At 39.7% G+C, this 15,995-nt stretch overlaps 1 protein-coding gene across 4 annotated transcripts; it reads right to left on the bottom strand.

Moving 5' to 3' along the window:
* Window positions 1–2,175: 2,175 nt before the first annotated feature.
* On the bottom strand, window positions 2,176–15,975 carry LOC137935971 (transcription initiation factor TFIID subunit 4b). Of its 4 annotated transcripts, none has more exons than XM_068780434.1 (15): window positions 15,498–15,975; window positions 15,272–15,380; window positions 13,905–14,470; window positions 13,326–13,421; window positions 5,133–6,041; window positions 4,753–4,883; window positions 4,584–4,671; window positions 4,344–4,479; window positions 4,118–4,173; window positions 3,988–4,044; window positions 3,771–3,914; window positions 3,411–3,476; window positions 2,691–2,952; window positions 2,401–2,608; window positions 2,176–2,307 (listed from the first exon to the last, which is right to left on the bottom strand). In XM_068780434.1, exons 1-14 carry the CDS (start codon window positions 15,534–15,536, stop codon window positions 2,436–2,438), a joined length of 2,832 nt encoding a protein of 943 aa, XP_068636535.1. In that variant the 5' UTR covers window positions 15,537–15,975; the 3' UTR covers window positions 2,176–2,307; window positions 2,401–2,435. The 4 variants fall into 4 exon arrangements, with proteins under 4 accessions (XP_068636535.1, XP_068636534.1, XP_068636533.1 ...); XM_068780433.1 differs by having other exon boundaries at window positions 2,176–2,608; window positions 15,498–15,627; window positions 15,703–15,975; XM_068780432.1 differs by having other exon boundaries at window positions 2,176–2,608.
* Window positions 15,976–15,995: the final 20 nt, after the last annotated feature.

Below are 15,995 nucleotides of genomic sequence, written 5' to 3'. Positions count from 1 at the left end.
ACTGTTGCTTCTGTGTTTTTTGTTCCTTTTTTCTTTTTCGGTGAAACTGCGCTGGAAGCCTTCTTAATTGTGTCGCTGGAAATATACCATCCGTGGGGCCACTGGCCACTGGCCACTGATCGGATGGTCCTGATATGGGGTCATGTATGGTCCTGTTATGGGGTCATGTGAGGCACATCGGATGGACAGTGAATCTTCCAAGTTTCATCGGGATTTTCCTCCCAACACTCTAGGCAGGAAAATCGCCAGAAGATACAAACAAACACAGGTGGTCCCAGCGGTGGGCCCACTGGATGAAGTGTCAGGATCAGAGGCCTCAATCACGGGTTCGCATAAACAACTACCATTCCCCCTTTCTTTCCGTTGGAGAGTGCCGGGTCGGGCCGTTCCCGTTTGCCCGAAGCAGACGTCTCGTGATGTTCTTTCTGCCTCCTTTTACCTGTTGTCGGTGCTGCCAAATCCGTCGGCAGCGCTGGGTCCCGCAACAGCAGCCGCCTCAGAAATTTCTAACTTATGCAGGGGGCCTTTTCGGCATACGATGCGGTCGCACTGCTGGGCTTAAAACATGTGCCCTTCAACGAATGGAACCTCTCGCGTGGAGAGAAGCAAATATACGGCGTACGAAGTCCTGCACCGAGTAAATCGCCGACTCCGTTCGGAAGATTGCGCACCGTACACGTAGTCGATGCTCCCATGCAGATGAAACGAACAAAGAATCACATAAAAAATTGGTTGATCCATGTTTTGCTCCTCGTATTTAACCATTCAGGTTCTGGTCGCTCACTAAGTGATGTGACCATTCTGTGGGTCCTCGACAAAGCCGCTTTGCCAGATGGAGGGTGCGATCTCCGCCTCCTAGATAGGAGATGGGACACAAAGATCATCGCGATCGGAACGCGTATCTTGTTGTGTGCGTACAACCGGTGGAGCCATTACACACCAACCTACACCGAATAATAATAAATCATCTCTGTCGCTGGCCCAAGAAGCAGGAGAGGGCGCCACTGTACGTATGATCACATGGGTATGATGTCTCACTATTAGAGGAAATATATTTTAAGTCTCATCGTTGCATGTGAGGCTGCGAGTGGGAGGAGGAATCATGAGAAGGCAAAGATTAGGGCATCATGGCATTCGTTATTATATTATTGAGAATTGATTGAACTGGAGACAAGGGAATATGTCCCTTAGGAGCGGGAAAGTCAAAAGGGATGATATGCCTTCGGATCAAAGATAAGGAGCCAAAGCAGCATTATTCTAATTAGTGATTTGATTAAGGAATATAGTTGAAGGGTAAAATAAGCAGATAGTGAGGACACGGAATACCCAAAATGCAGGACCAAATCTACATATATTTATGGTCTTTAATTTCGAGGTGTAGGTTGAAAAAGTGTAAGACGTTCAGTTGAAATTTGAGAAGCATAAAGATCTGGTGAGAACGTTTATTAATCCATGTGCAGTGGTTGGGTTGTCTCGACATTCAATGATCTACACTGAATCTAGCTGTTTGGGTAAAAAATAGATAAAGATGGGAAATGACAAACTTACCCTTTGGGAGCCTACGGAATGTACTATTCTAAAATACTTAATGATGATTCTATCATGTGGGAGCAATCTTCTTTGTCAATTAACTCGTCTGGCAGTGATGTCTTTCATTGGAGGTAAAGCCTCTAACCCAGAACAGCTACAAGCCCACAGAAGCCCCAAGAATGGGATCCTGTCAGGGGTGGCTTCACTCCTTATCATATTGGCAAAGACAGTTAATGCATTGGCTACACAGAAGAGATGCATGGCATAAGCACACATCATGGCAGTCCATGACATAACATCAATGGCAGAAAGTCAAAAATATCCCGTGCCTCAGAAGTGAGGCCTCGTCTACGAAATGATGTTCTTCAGGGCATTTGATCAAAGAGACTTGGAACTTCATGGATTTGTCCAATTCACAAGTATCCGGAAAACAAAATCATCCATTTCTGTTGCGTATTTCGTACTCTATTGCAGCATCTCTTCTAAAAGAGCTTTTCGGCTTTTAAGAGATCCCCGTTCCATCTATTTGCTAGTTACCTGTGTTATCATTGGCTAATAGGTAAAATATAAAATAAGCTTTTCATAAATGAAATAATATACAGAATACCTTATTATATTCTGATTATATACCCTTTTGCACTCTAACGCTCAATAAATATGGATGATGATAAGTGGAGATACAAATAAATGTATCTTCAACGTTTTAAAACCACAGAAAGGATGGGTACGTGAAAGAGAGAAATGGCAGTGCACGAGCCACTCACAGAACGCAATGATCTGGCAGCAAATTGAGAGAGAAATCAGAAGATTTACACAATGAGGCAGCAACAACTCTACAAGGACAAGTACATAGAAGAACAACTCATCAACCTCTACTTAGCTTTAAATAGGTTAAATAGCCTAAATCATTCGGGGGCACCATTAGCTTGCACCCTCTCATACAATCGATAGATCATAGTTGACTTCGACATCTGCGGCTCCCTTTCGAGAACTGTGATCACATCCTTGATGGAGATGCTGCGAGCAACTCTCAGAGGCGGCGAACCTACTGGATTCCTCCCAAACTTTCTCATGGCCCCTAGGAAACATATAATAAGTCATTTAGAACTATGCATCCCAATGAACAGAACAATAATAAATTAAAGAGATATTGTTCTTACCAGATGATCCAGTAACAGAGCTTCCTCTGTTTTCGGCACTTTGATTCTCACCCCTTAGAGATCTACCGGATGCTGATAAAGATCTGCTCGGATCTTTACCTGATTGTGAAGAAGAAGATCCATCTAGACCCCCTTCACGCTTCTGCCGAGCTTGTTCAGCCATTAGTTGCCATTTTTGAAACATGTCATCTCCTCCAACTGCAGCTCGTGCAGCAACATTTGCCGCTGTTGTCCGCATCTTATCATCTTCTTCTTTGTTTACCTACATGCAACTCAAAATTTTAGTGTGAAGAAAGCATACATGCCTCATCATCGTTATTTTTTGTTTCCATCATCAGGACCATTCTAGAATATCAGGCATTCGTACGTGATCTATAAAATACAATTGGTCATTCCCATAAGCAACTGGACTGTCTCCAAATGACATTTGACACTCGGTCCTAACATTAAGTGAGCCATTCAATGAATGAGGATCTCAACTCCCCCTTACTCGTACATGATCAACACATAGTTAAAGAAAAACACTGAAATTTTGCTGCTGAAGATATTCAGATTTAACCATTTCAAATTTTATGTTAAATTTCTGGGTTTGCTTCTCATGTGAATTTCCATTTTTACAATACTATAGGGGTGTTAGAGTAATTTGAATATTTTTCTGGGTGCAAGGGCAAGCGTAATTAACATTTCTATTAAATCAAAATACTGTTCACTGAAGAATACCTTGACTGTTTTGGCACGACCTTCTTCCTTATCCTTATCCACATCAGCTCCAGTGGTCCCCTCAGTCTGCAGTGATGGTTAGAGTAATGAACATGTGTGAGTTCCTTGAAAACACCTTACTGTTGAATTCGGATCCAATAACAGAGCAGATCCCAATTCTATGAAAATGGCAAGACTAGCAAAATACTCTTAGAATCAGCTACAAACAGAAGGGACTGTACTGCTCTGTCTCTCCCCCAACCCCCAAAACGGAAAAGATAAATACAGAGAAAAAGATAAACACAAGATAAAACTCAGTAGATCTGGTTAGGCAATAGGTTCATTGCACAACATATATTTGAACAGAAGCAAGATACCCACTTCATTGAGTTTACGCTGCTTTTCAGCTTCTTCGGCCTGTTTTTTGTCCCAATCCTCCTTGGCCTTTCGATTCATCATCAATATTTGGCGTTTCACATCTGAGGTAACAAAATACCTGTGTCTTGGCTTTTCCAGATCAATCCTCTGCAAAAAATTTCAAATCAGGATCCAGCAATAGTTGATGCTAGTGTCCATTGAGGGGATAAAATTTATATACCTGTTTGGATATTCTTATAAGACTACTGATAAGCCCACGCATGCGTTCCTCCACACACTAAGAGATTTGAGGCATATGAGCCACTTTATCAAACAAAAAGATGCAGTAGAAACAGTCACTTTAATCTCACCAATGACAGGCAACGCTCCACATCATTGCTTGTGCTTTTTATACCGCATTTAGACACTGTCATAAAACAACAGAAATGGACGTCAGGAAACATGTCACTAACATTATCTCTTTTCTTGAATGACAGCATAAGAATAAATTCTTATGGTTAAATTTTTAAAAACAACTCATATGTTGAAATTTGAATAGAAGCATTTGGAAAAGCAAAAGGCTGAAGAATTTTTAACTGATTTCAGCAATTTTCTTCTGAAGTGGACCCTTCTGCAAGATCAACCTTTCTTCTTCTTCTTGAACAACTTTTCTGGTCGCTTCTGAAGCTCTACTTTCCTCCTTGGGTGCTGCCAATAGTTGCTCTTCCTCTTCCTGTCAAAGGCAGAGGACCAAACTACTGAGCGGCTAAAAAGGTCAACCTCACAAAATATAACTCAGAAGAACTTTCATCAAGTTCACTCAAACAGATCTCTTACCCTCAAATTAACCCCACTAACAGCAGTGACATCATTAAGTTGCTCAATGCTTTGATCCAGAAGAGCTCCAGATACCTTCTGCTTTTTACTATTCGATATCACATAAAATAGTTAAAATCAATCTTAAATGAGAAATGACATTGAAAATGCACATGAAACTAGATTTCACCTTGAGAGAGGCGAAGGGGTGCCCCCTGCCTCCAGTGGTTTCTTCTGTCCAACAGTAGGCTTCTTTGGAGGTGTCCTCACATTAGTTCCAGTTGCGGCTGGTGTAGTCGCAGATGGAATGTGAGAACGCATCTGAATTTACAGGGCATAAATGTAAGAGAGAAGAAGACATGAAGCATGGAATTTTAAAATGAACTCTTATCACAAATTTTTTATGCCTTAAAGCATAACATCTCCATAGCAAATTAGTTCAACAAAAAAAAAAGTCTTTACCATTCAAAAAAAGAAGAAGAAAAGAAGCCTCCCAAATGACAGACCATACATCTGTGATTCACTTCCATAATCTAATTGAAGGACAAAACTAAATAAAATAATAATTACCTGCATGGAGGGATCTGTTGGTGTTGTCACAGGACCAGAAATCTGACTTGTGGCTATCAGACCCGTGGGGGAAGGAAAACTAACTCTGGCTGCTTGCTTCTCAGCTCCTTCATCCTTTGAAGGTCCAGGAGCAGAGTTCCCTTGGTCAGAGTGTGCAGTACCAAATGTAGGCCTCTGCATAGTCAACAAATGAGGAGGTTTCTGTTGTTGGTCAGTCGCCTGATCAATTTTCTGCTCTCTGTTCAAGGAAGGAAGCCATGCTGTAGAATTCTGTTGTAGCGGTGAAGGGCTGTTCAAATGAGGAATGGACCCACCATGGAGCCTCTTCGTTTCATTCATATTATTTTGTATCTCATACTTTGTTGTATTCACAAGGCTCATTGGTTGAGTAGCTATTAATTGAGTAGATGGTGAACCTTGCAAGTGTTGAACTTGTCTTAATTGTGACTCTTGGGTTTGAGGTTTAAGCGAAGTTGGGCCAGAAGGGACAGATGGACCAGAATATCCATGGGGATTATAATTGTTAATTGTTGTCCCTCCATACATTGGAAAAGATGTAGGCTGGAGATGCAAGTGCTGTTGCTGCTGCTTGTTGACTGGTGGTAGAGAAGCCATAGAGCTCTCTCTTTCTGTCTTAACAACAACTTGATTCACACGCATCCCTTGTGTCTCTAACTGGATTCCAGCCTCTCTGGACATTTGAGCACTAGTTTCTTGTGACGTAAAAGTATCAGTCTGCATTTTTGCTGTTGATGCTGAAACAGGAGAAGGCTGTGTATGCTGGGCATCAGAGAATTGTTGAGCACTAGAGGTAGGTGCAGTAAGCTGCTGGCCAGATGCTTGAGACTCTGGCTGGTATGGCAAAGGATTGGTTTGTGAATTTTGAGCAGCCTGAACCTGAGCTTGTTGCTGACATTAACAAGCAAAAACTTTAGTGAGAGATCTGCTAGCTAACAAGAATACTTCTTTTACTTGATTACTAACATTCTGCAAACTCGCAAAGAAATTCAAACCATGAACTGCACCAACAACAAATCCTCTATTTTGCCATTCGTTAAATGTTAGAAATGTAGTTCAGGGGCATTTTGGTAATTCAGCTTCAAGACTTTAGTTGTAAACTGTTCCTCTCACAAGTCCGGACGCTTAGTATTGGTGTCTTATATTTTGCTTGTCTTTATGTATTCAGAATAAGTTTATTTAGAAGTTGCAAGTCAGAGCAGGAGCAATATTGTCTATGTATATACTTTTTTTTTTATTTGAAATAGTGAAGATTACACAAGAGAAAGGGATGGCAGCAACTCTTTTTTTTTTTTTTTTTTTTTTTTGAGAACAGTAAGAATAAGCATTCAAATCTCTTAATCTTCAAATTCTACAATAAGAATACCTCAAAACTCAAAAGAAAGACAGTTTACTAGCTTGCCACTCAAAATGTTTGCCTTAATTACTAATTGATGTAATTTTAGATGGATAAAAATCAAATGAGTCAATGAGTAGTTTAAAGGGCAGGTATGGAAGAGTATTTTTTTTTTTTGGCAAGTATGGAAGAGTATTTTTTTTTTTTTTGGCAGGTATGGAAGAATATTACATGACTCTCACAACAAGAAGTCTCACAGAGCCAGAATTAATATTGTAGTCTTACATGAGTCTCATAAAAGGAAGTCTCAAAGAATAACCTCAGTTAGAGGAGTTTTAATTATGTTATTCTTCTAATTATGTTTAATTGTTTACTTGTTCTAGGATTTATCTTTTAGTATTTGACTTTGGGTGTAACTGGGATAAGGGTAGTTTAAATGTAATCCGATTCTTTATTTTCTCTATTATAAATAGAGGTTCACTATACTCAGTTATACAACAAGTTAGTGAATTATTTTCTCTTCACCAGAAATTCAACAAGTAGCTTCTCAACCAAAATCAAGACTCAGTCAAAAAGGAAATGCATTTTTGGCAAAGCATTAAAGGGCCAAATTTGAGGAGGTAGAATTGTTATAAATATAACTAGAACCAATATGAACTACAATATCTTTAAAAAAATACATTCTTTTAAACACTAAATGCATAACTCTCTTCAACATCTTACATTACACAAATGATGTAACCCAAATTATGAATCCTATTAGGACTAAAACAAGCCCAATTAATTAGCATACAGATTTCTTTTTAATGATGTTGATATATTTAAAAAAAGGAAAAAAGAAATGGAAGAAAACATAGGCAAAAGATCCCACCAAAAAAAGGAGGTGGAGGGATATTGTGAATAACCAATGTAGTAAAATACATAGTAATGAATCAGCAACCCGGTTAGCAGAATGAGGGACTAGCATCCAAGTGACAGAAAAGTGTGACAATATAATAACCATCACGTTCTTGGATCCCCCCTCCTTTATCCACCTAAACCTCAAACTTTGATTCCCATAGAGTGTTATTGGGTCACTGTTTTCTCAAATTCCTTTTTCAAAATGTCCCTTGGTAAGATTTCAATGTACGAGTCAATTTTTTGGATAATGACGTCATTATTATAGTCGGGAACATCCTGAGTTGACCACCCCAAAGAAAAAATGTTCTCTATTTTGTTGGAAAATGTACTAAAACAACTGCAAAATTGGTTGGGTATTATTAGTTGGATAGAGATTTACCAAATGAAAGGGTGCTAAGTTGTAAGTCAATATTCACTGTCCATATGGTTGACCAAGGAGATCGAAGAAACATTTCCTATGGTTTTCAACTTAGGACTCATTGAGTGGTGCCAATTGAGCAAGTATTGCTTTGTTGGTGAAGAAAGGCAGCTTGAAATTCAATCTAAAGGTGGGCCCCAATTTAACATCCCAAAAGGCCGGTCTAGGTTATCACAAATACTAGACACAATGGACAACGTGGATCAAGTACATTTTGCATCAATGGTGGTGATCTTGAAAGGAAAGAGCAAGATACTACGAGCAAAGCAGGACAAAAGGACTTCTTCAGGAAATCTATAAAGCTGATTAAGGTGATCAAGTGAGTCATTCCTTGATTTTTGGATATTGTAAACTCATAGAAGCGGTTCAAATGAGACCAAATTATTTGTCCTTGATAAAGAATGTGTTTCCTTGTTGTTGGATTGAGCCCGATTCTATCCCAAAATGACAAGCCACTTAGGAGAGTTATTACCCAATCTTTTAACTCAGTTTTTCTTCTCATTTCTCAATGTGGGACATTTTCCCACTAAACACTCATATCCAAGCTTGCATATAACAGGCTTGAGACGTGAACATAGACTCCCACCTCATGGAGCCCAAAATACACAAACTCCTACCTCATAGAGGCCACAAGACAAAGATGAGCACAAATTGGGTCTTAACACACAAATACATCCTGCTCTGATACCATTGTTGGATTGAGTCTGATTCTATCCCAAAATGACCAACCACTTAGGAGGCTTATTGCTCAATCTTTAACTCATTAACTTTTCCTCCTATCTCAATATGGGATTTTTTCCCACTCAACATTTGCAAAACCAATGACAACTAGAGTTGATTAGCCTGATCATCTTCAAGAAGACTAGGCAAGAGGAGGGAGAGTAACAATCTGTCCATTGAAACTCTGATAACTGAATTTGCTAGATTTCAAAAGAAGATATGAACAAGGATGATGAAAACTGAGAAAACTTTGGCAGCAAATATGTTGATGCCAAGTCAACCTAGATAGCAATCATGTTGGTTAAAGATAGAAGATAAACAAAAAAGAAACAATCTCAAGAGAACAAGAGCCAACAACGAAAGTTTACCCGATTGCACTTTCCAAAATTTCAAATTAACAATGATCCAATTGCTTAGGTTTATATAATGGTGCATTTTTTTCTTTCTCATGACAAGCAGGAGACCATAATGAGTTTTTCTTTAGAAAGAAAAAGTAGTTGAGGGACAAGAAAGATTACAAAAGGGGAGAGAGGGGTTCCCTAACAATTAGGAATTGGAGGGACACCCCTTCTCTAGCTAGGGAGTCGGCCAACGAGTTGGCTGAACTAAAAAATGAATCCAAGAAATTACATCAATGGCCAAATCCATGGTCTCATAAAAAAGGGGTCTTAATCTCAAAGGAGGGAGAGTCCTGCTGGAACACCAATTAATGACAAACAAAGGGAGTCTCCTTCAACAATCAAATTGCCTTTTTTCATTGAAGAGCTTTAAGCCTTACACTTCTTTTTTTTGAATAATCGCTTTAAGCCTTGCACTAAGGCTGATAATTCAGCAACTGTGGAATTTGTGTGGCCTAAGGGGCCAGTATAGGATAGGAGAGTTCCCCGCCATCTGATCTGAATACTCCTCCATAGCCAACTGGACCAGGGTTCCAAAAAGAGTTGTCATTGAAATTTAGCTTGATGGAGCTGCTAGCAGGGGGAGACCATTGTTGGAGCCTGATAGGTTTAGGAGCAGATAAAGAGGTGATCTAGGGCCAGTTCTCCTCGACATAACATGCTTCGAATTGTTGGAACTCCCTCGGGGTACTGAGCCTCGTGATGATGCTTCTTTGGGTGAACCAGTAGACTAAGCTTGGGGAGAGATTTTCCACTGAAAATGTCTCCCATTCCTTTCAAGTCAGATTATCCAGGGGATGCAGGCAGTGCAAACTTTCAGCATGGTTTTGCTGAGCTTGGGAGAGGAAAGCTCAACACTTGCTTAACAAGATTTGTCCAGGAGTCTGCCATGCAACAACTAATCCCAAAAAGGTTGAGGAAACTCATTCAAATGTGTCGGGCAAAGGGGCTGTGCACTAGAATGTGATTGATAGTCTCATTACTGGCGCCACAAATGTAGCACATGAGACTGTTTAGGAGGGCGCCCTTGCTCAGGTTATCTAGTGTAAGGATCTTCTCTTTCAGAGCACTCCAAACAAAAAAATTTACCTTGTGAGGATTAGAAAGAAACCATGCCTGGGCAGCATCAAGGTTGTCCTCTGGATTGTCATCTGAGAGGAGATTGAAACAGCTAGCAACAGAGTCTTCCCCATCTGCTTTCGACTCCCAGATGGGAATGTCCTCCCTGATCCTCTACAAGTATAGGTTTCTTAGCCAGGAGAGAAGCCCAGAAAAGCAAACCACTTCCTAGCCATTTAGAGTTTTTTTGAAAGGAGGGTTCCAACAAGAACTATTGATGCTGTGCGGGATGAGGGCTTCAGAGATGACCCGGATCAGGTTTCTTACTAGAAGGAATAGACTGAGGCTTGGACCTTTTAACGGTTGTTCGTCCCATCCAAGTGTCATGCCAAAAACAAACAGTAATCGAATTGCTAAACTGGTTATGGGGAAAAGCTTGGCAAGGCTACGCCAAGGGGGGGAGAGCGTGGACAAGATACCTTCTCCAAACCACCAAGTGTGATCAGAGCTACCAAGTCTCTCCATGTGGTGTCTTTGAATCTGTTGAATCTCCAGCACCACTTTGCTGCAGGGCTTGATTCATTGTTTTGACTGATTTAATGCCAAGGCATCCTTGCTTTTTATGCTTCAAAACATCTGACCACTTGATTAAGTGGTGTTTGAATCCTGTTTCTGAGCCTTTCCACAAAAGATTCCTCATGAGTCTTTCAATCTTCAGTGTCACACTCGATGGGCGGTGTACGTAAGATAAGAAGTACGATGGGATGGCAAAGATGCAGGATTTGATAAGGTTTAGTCTTCTAGCTTTGGATAGAAATCCCCCTTTCCATGTTGATAGCCTCTTCTCAATTCTCGATAACACTAGATTCCAAATAATTTTATCTAGTCTTGAGGTGAATAGCGGGAAGCCAGGGTAGGAGGCTCGAAGGTAACCCATTCGGCATCCAAGGGTGGAGACAAATGACTCAATGCTCTGTTGGTTGAGGTTAAAACCATATAGTGATAGTGCAAGTGCATGAGCAACTTTTGAAACAACGGGTTCCTTTCCCTTGAGTGACTTAGAAATGTGCAAGGCAGATCGAACAAGTAGAAACGAACTTAAATAGTTCCCATAACACATTTTATGACGTTTCTTCTGCACTTAGAAGCACCTTTATGAGTGAGAGACAAATAGCTGTCTTAAGGAAGGAAGGTAGCAAGACGTGTCAGTATCACATGAGACGTTTTTGGAGTGCAAAGCTCAGTAGTGTATGTTTTCAACAACCTCATTTCATTTGCAACAAGGAAGCACTGTAAGATTGTTTAAAGGCAAATGAGGCAAAATTGGTGAGTGTAAATGGGTATCATCCCATATAGGTTAGAGTCAATAAATATCTCAAGGTTATTAAGTGGAGGAAAAGATTCATAACTTCAGCTAGTCATTTTGGGACAGATCTGGGCCTAATTAAAATAAGGTATAAAAGCAAGGCACTTGTTATGCTAGACCTAGTTTATATCCCATTTATATTATCCACATCTAAAACCCATTGTTCATTTATAGGGTCTGAATATGAGGAGGAATTTTAGAGGGACTATACCCACATACGTTAAAGAGTTAAGAAAAATCTTGTGGTAATTAGTCAGGAAAGGTCTCCTAACATCAACCAGACATTTTGGGATAGACCTGGACCCTTTCTTTTTAATGTTGATTACACATGTACTCTACATTCCTATCCCCCAGTGAAACTTGAACCCAAGACATCACGGTAGAAACCTCCTATGTGGCCATTAAGTCAAAGGTCCAACCAACAACCTGGACACAATTTGAAAGTGAATAGCCTCAGAACAGGAATATTTGGAAGGGAAGGCCATTGACAACCATCTAAAGCAGAATCTATGGGTGGCCAAGAGTCCAGTTGTGGAGAAGCAACTGCACAAGCTTTCAACATCTAGGACAAGGTTCCTCGAGGGGGTGGAATGATAGGAAACAATAGAAGAGAAATTAGGGATCAATAATAGACAAATAATAAGCATGAAGTTAGCAGGTTGGTAGGTCAAAGTATGAGCCAAAGAAAGTCATTGGTTTCTTTTTAATGAATATAATGAAGGCAGAGTCTAAAATATAGTTTTGTTATTTTCAAAAAACAAATTTTAGTTTTTGTAACTTTTCAGTTAATAAAAAGAAATGACACCTCGCAGGAGGGAGTCCAAAAATTTTACCCATGATCCATCTTTGACGAGAAAAAGATTGGTTCCCTAAAATAAAATGAATCAAGAGCTATGTTCCCCTTAATCAAATAAAATCCTATCCACCTGTGCAACGAGTATCCCCACAATCCTCATCATTCCATCAGTTTTCCTTTAGTTTTTCAATTTCAAACAAAAAATAAGATCAATAAAAAAATCAATGATTGTCATAATACGCGCTTTTTAATTCTTTAAACATCCAAAGGTCTGACAAAAGGTGTTAGTCATTCTCTTTGTAGAATACGTCTTCTTAACGCATGGCTATTTCTTTTGTCTAAAAGACAGCATCCAAATGCCTTGATTCTGGATGCTACCCCAAAAGAGGAAAATGAAGTTAATTGCATTAATATGGGGTTTTACTTGACCTACTCCAATCCCAGGCACCTCCTAATCCACAAAGCCCCAAGACTAGCATGGCTACCAATGGGAGAAAGTCTAGCTCACTTACTAATTCAAGACAGTTTAAGGCTTGAGCTTCGCCCATGTGACAGAGCACATCTCTCTTACTAATTCAAGACAACCAAGGTCATGGGCCACCACCCTTGCTATTACAAGCAGTCCTAAAGTCTAGTATGAAGGCACATATTAGAAAAGCTTAAATATAGCAAAGTTTTTTCTTGTTCTTATCATTCTTTTACAAGTTTACTTGTGATATTTTCCCAATTTGCAGACAACTCAAACTTCTAGGATTTCTTTCTCACATCAATAAACCCTAAACCTCTCTCTAAACTTAGTACTCAAGTTGCTGTTCTTGCTGCATTCTCTTCCTCTTCATCTGCATTTTTACAAACACATGTCGCATGTGGGAAGATGCCCATACCTTCTTGAGAAAATGATCAATTCTATTCGATGTTACAAGGGAAGACAACTGAATTATTCAGCCACCCATGAAACAAACATTCCTCACTGAGAATTGATCTAGTTTGAGCCGAGTGATAAGATTGTGACCTTCAAGGAAATATTCTGTAATAAGCTACTTGGTAAGTCCTAATTTCAGCTATTGGAACAAGTTTTACCAATTAAATCCTAAGATAGAAGTAAACAAAGTAATTTGTCTTTGATGAACGATGTGATAACCTCAACATTGCATCAGCATTGGTGCAAGATGATACTCTTACCCGCATTTGTACTTTCTGAGCAGCAAAACGAAGCATTTGATCTCCCACAATGTTCCTTACAACACGTAGAAAGTCCTCTTTGGTGACTTCATTTCTCTGAAGAAAAAATGATAATTAGTTTACTATAAACAGAAGTACATGCATTGATGCAGGGTTACGAAAACCAGGCTAGCCATCAAACTGGTGGGATGACTCATCCCACCTCATGAGCATCTGTCTAACTGTTGAGCTGCTGATATCATAATATGTATTAAAAACAAAAGTATTTTTATGTCAAACTTTAAAACATCTAGTTTTTCTTGATAGTTAGACAACATTGAGAATAGAATGGTGGTTAAAGATTTCAAAGTCTCATTTTTTAAATTGAAATTTAAGAAAGTAGATAGTCTCAACAGCACTGGACCAGTCAAATTGCAACGGAGCCCTGCTAGAATCAGTCTGGCCAAGTGGTGGTTCTACAAGTGGTGCAAGTTGAAACCAGAAATGAACCAGTTTCCAGGGTGACACTGGCTGGCCCAGTTCTGCCAAAGTTAATTTGAATTTCGGAGTAGAAACCAATAAAATATTTGAAGGACCTACCCTCAATTTGGTAAAGATCGTCTCCAACTGCATATTTCTATCTTTATCAAGGTGAGGCCGTAATACTGGAATCAACATGGCGAAAGATATATTAGGAGTAGATTTGTTTCGTCTCATGGGGCTATTAGTTTGTTCTGCCACTAGTGGCACTTGATTACTCATGGGGGACTGTTTGGAAACTTGAAGTGGCTGGGTTTGAGAAGCCTGAAGTCTACCCTCCTGTTCTGAGAGCTGAACAGAGCTTGGTTCAGAAATTTGGACTTGACTTTGTTCTGAAACCTGATGACTTTTCTCAGACAATGGGGGTGCAGTTTGATTATTCTGAGATTGGTGCAATGGATGTTGATCTTGTTCCAGTGAACAGTTATTTTGCAGGGTCTGGCTTTCAGATCCTGACGCATTTTTTGTTGGTCCCACTTCAGATGACAATTGCCCCTGTGCATCCACATGATCTTGGGATTTTTCTTGTTGATTTTGGTTGGTAATATGTTCTTCCTGATTGCAGCCTTTCCATTGTTCAAGTAACTGGCTCGATGTTGAATTGCCTCCATGCCCCAATACTCCTGCTGAATCAGGAACACACAAAGATGATGCACCAAACAATATTAGGAGCAATACTCCATGGCAAGTAGCAAAATCATCAAGACAAGAAATATTTTCTGAATTTCAAGCTGCCATTTTTTTCTTTTTCCTTTCTCAGCATTTCAACAATAGCTACCTTATATTGACGAGTATATAATCTTTGGTGTTTCACACATATGCATTATCCTCCTTTTTACCTGTAAAGAATGACAGAATGCATTCCTCTCATACATTCCCAATAGCTAAATGTTTCCCTCACAGTTGTTTCTCCTAAGTTATTTGAACTAAGGTCCACAAGACGATTTATAATCAAGAGAAAACAAATATTGGTACCTACACTTTTTGATACAGTCAATTCCCAATAAAAATTTTAAATAAGAGATAATTTTTGGATTATTGATCCTAGTGCCCCCTACATTGGTTAAACATTGCATGCTCTATATGATACTTTTGCCTTCTCCAACCATTCTGGGCACACTGATCTCAACCTTCATTCGTGCATTTTGTGCAAATTATTTTTATTTGTTTTCATAAAATTAAACGTCACTTTTTAGAATGACAACAACTCTATACAACGTTAGTCTTTTGTGTTTTTTAAAAACGTATACTCGATTTTTAGAAGGTACGTATAATAAATATTTCGCTGCAATCTTTCAGTCAAGCTACCCCGTTCAATCTTGGCTTCAGAGTTGTTCTGTAAGCAACACAGCAACGCATTGCTACAATTTATCAACCACAAGAGTACCCCTAGCATGTGCATAAACACAAGAGGTTTAAAAACTTACCATTTTCCGAATCAGAGGGTTGAGAAGCAGGCACATCGCCTCCTATATCTCTGTTTAACTCGGCTGAGATCGCGTCTATATCAGCCCCCGAATACTGACTTTCGTCCGGCTGAAAATTAAAAACATATGAACAACAAACAAAGTAGAGGAAGAAACCAAAGGCATATACCAGAAATTTAAATTGAGCAAATTTCGGAAAGCAAGAATCAGGAAAGTAGACGCGAACCTCATCGTCTTCCAGTATTTTCATGATGGAAGGATCCATTTTTATCGGCTAACACAAATAGAAATAGCGGTGCAGAATTATGAGATTGGCTTTTTGACAATTTCTAGATGAAACCCCTCGAAGAGATCTTCTGCAACATAAATAGGGGTTCAAGTCTCGACAGAAATATTCACTTGTATTCCGAATACACAGGGAAGAGATTTACTCCCAGTAGCTAGCTTTCTGAAATTTCACTTCGCTGACATAGTGCAGAGCGCTTGGATCGGATCCAACCTCTCTATTGTAGCTCCTCGCCAAGGCCGTGGTCACAGGAAGGGGCGATGGAGGTTATGCGTGGGAAAAGAGAGGGTGACTTGGGGGAAAAAGGGAGGGAAGGGAAGGGGAAGACAGAGGAAAAGAGAAAGTGCTCGAAGCGAGTGATCTCCTTTTCAGTTCGTTTCCTGCATACAATCTAATTGAACAGAATGTCGGTGGGGGAAAGAAATAAACCCCTAGTCG

The sequence above is a fragment of the Aristolochia californica genome, unplaced genomic scaffold (genome assembly GCF_029961685.1).
Source record: "Aristolochia californica isolate CCGP_79_NKW_82.1479 unplaced genomic scaffold, dmAriCali1.0.hap1 SCAF_7, whole genome shotgun sequence".
NCBI classification, from domain to species: domain Eukaryota; kingdom Viridiplantae; phylum Streptophyta; class Magnoliopsida; order Piperales; family Aristolochiaceae; genus Aristolochia; species Aristolochia californica.
This window is presented reverse-complemented; position numbering and strand designations above follow the sequence as displayed.

Bases quoted from the DNA above. Each gene is read 5' to 3' on its own strand.
- LOC137935971 (XM_068780432.1), bottom strand. From the start codon at position 15,536: ATGGATCCTTCCATCATGAAAATACTGGAAGACGATGAG. The intron at 14,471-15,271 runs GTAAGTTTTTAA...TTCCTGATTCAG, and splicing joins ACCCTCTGATTCGGAAAATG to CAGGAGTATTGGGGCATGGA. The intron at 4,672-4,752 runs GTGAAATCTAGT...GATATCGAATAG, and splicing joins ACCCCTTCGCCTCTCTCAAG to TAAAAAGCAGAAGGTATCTG.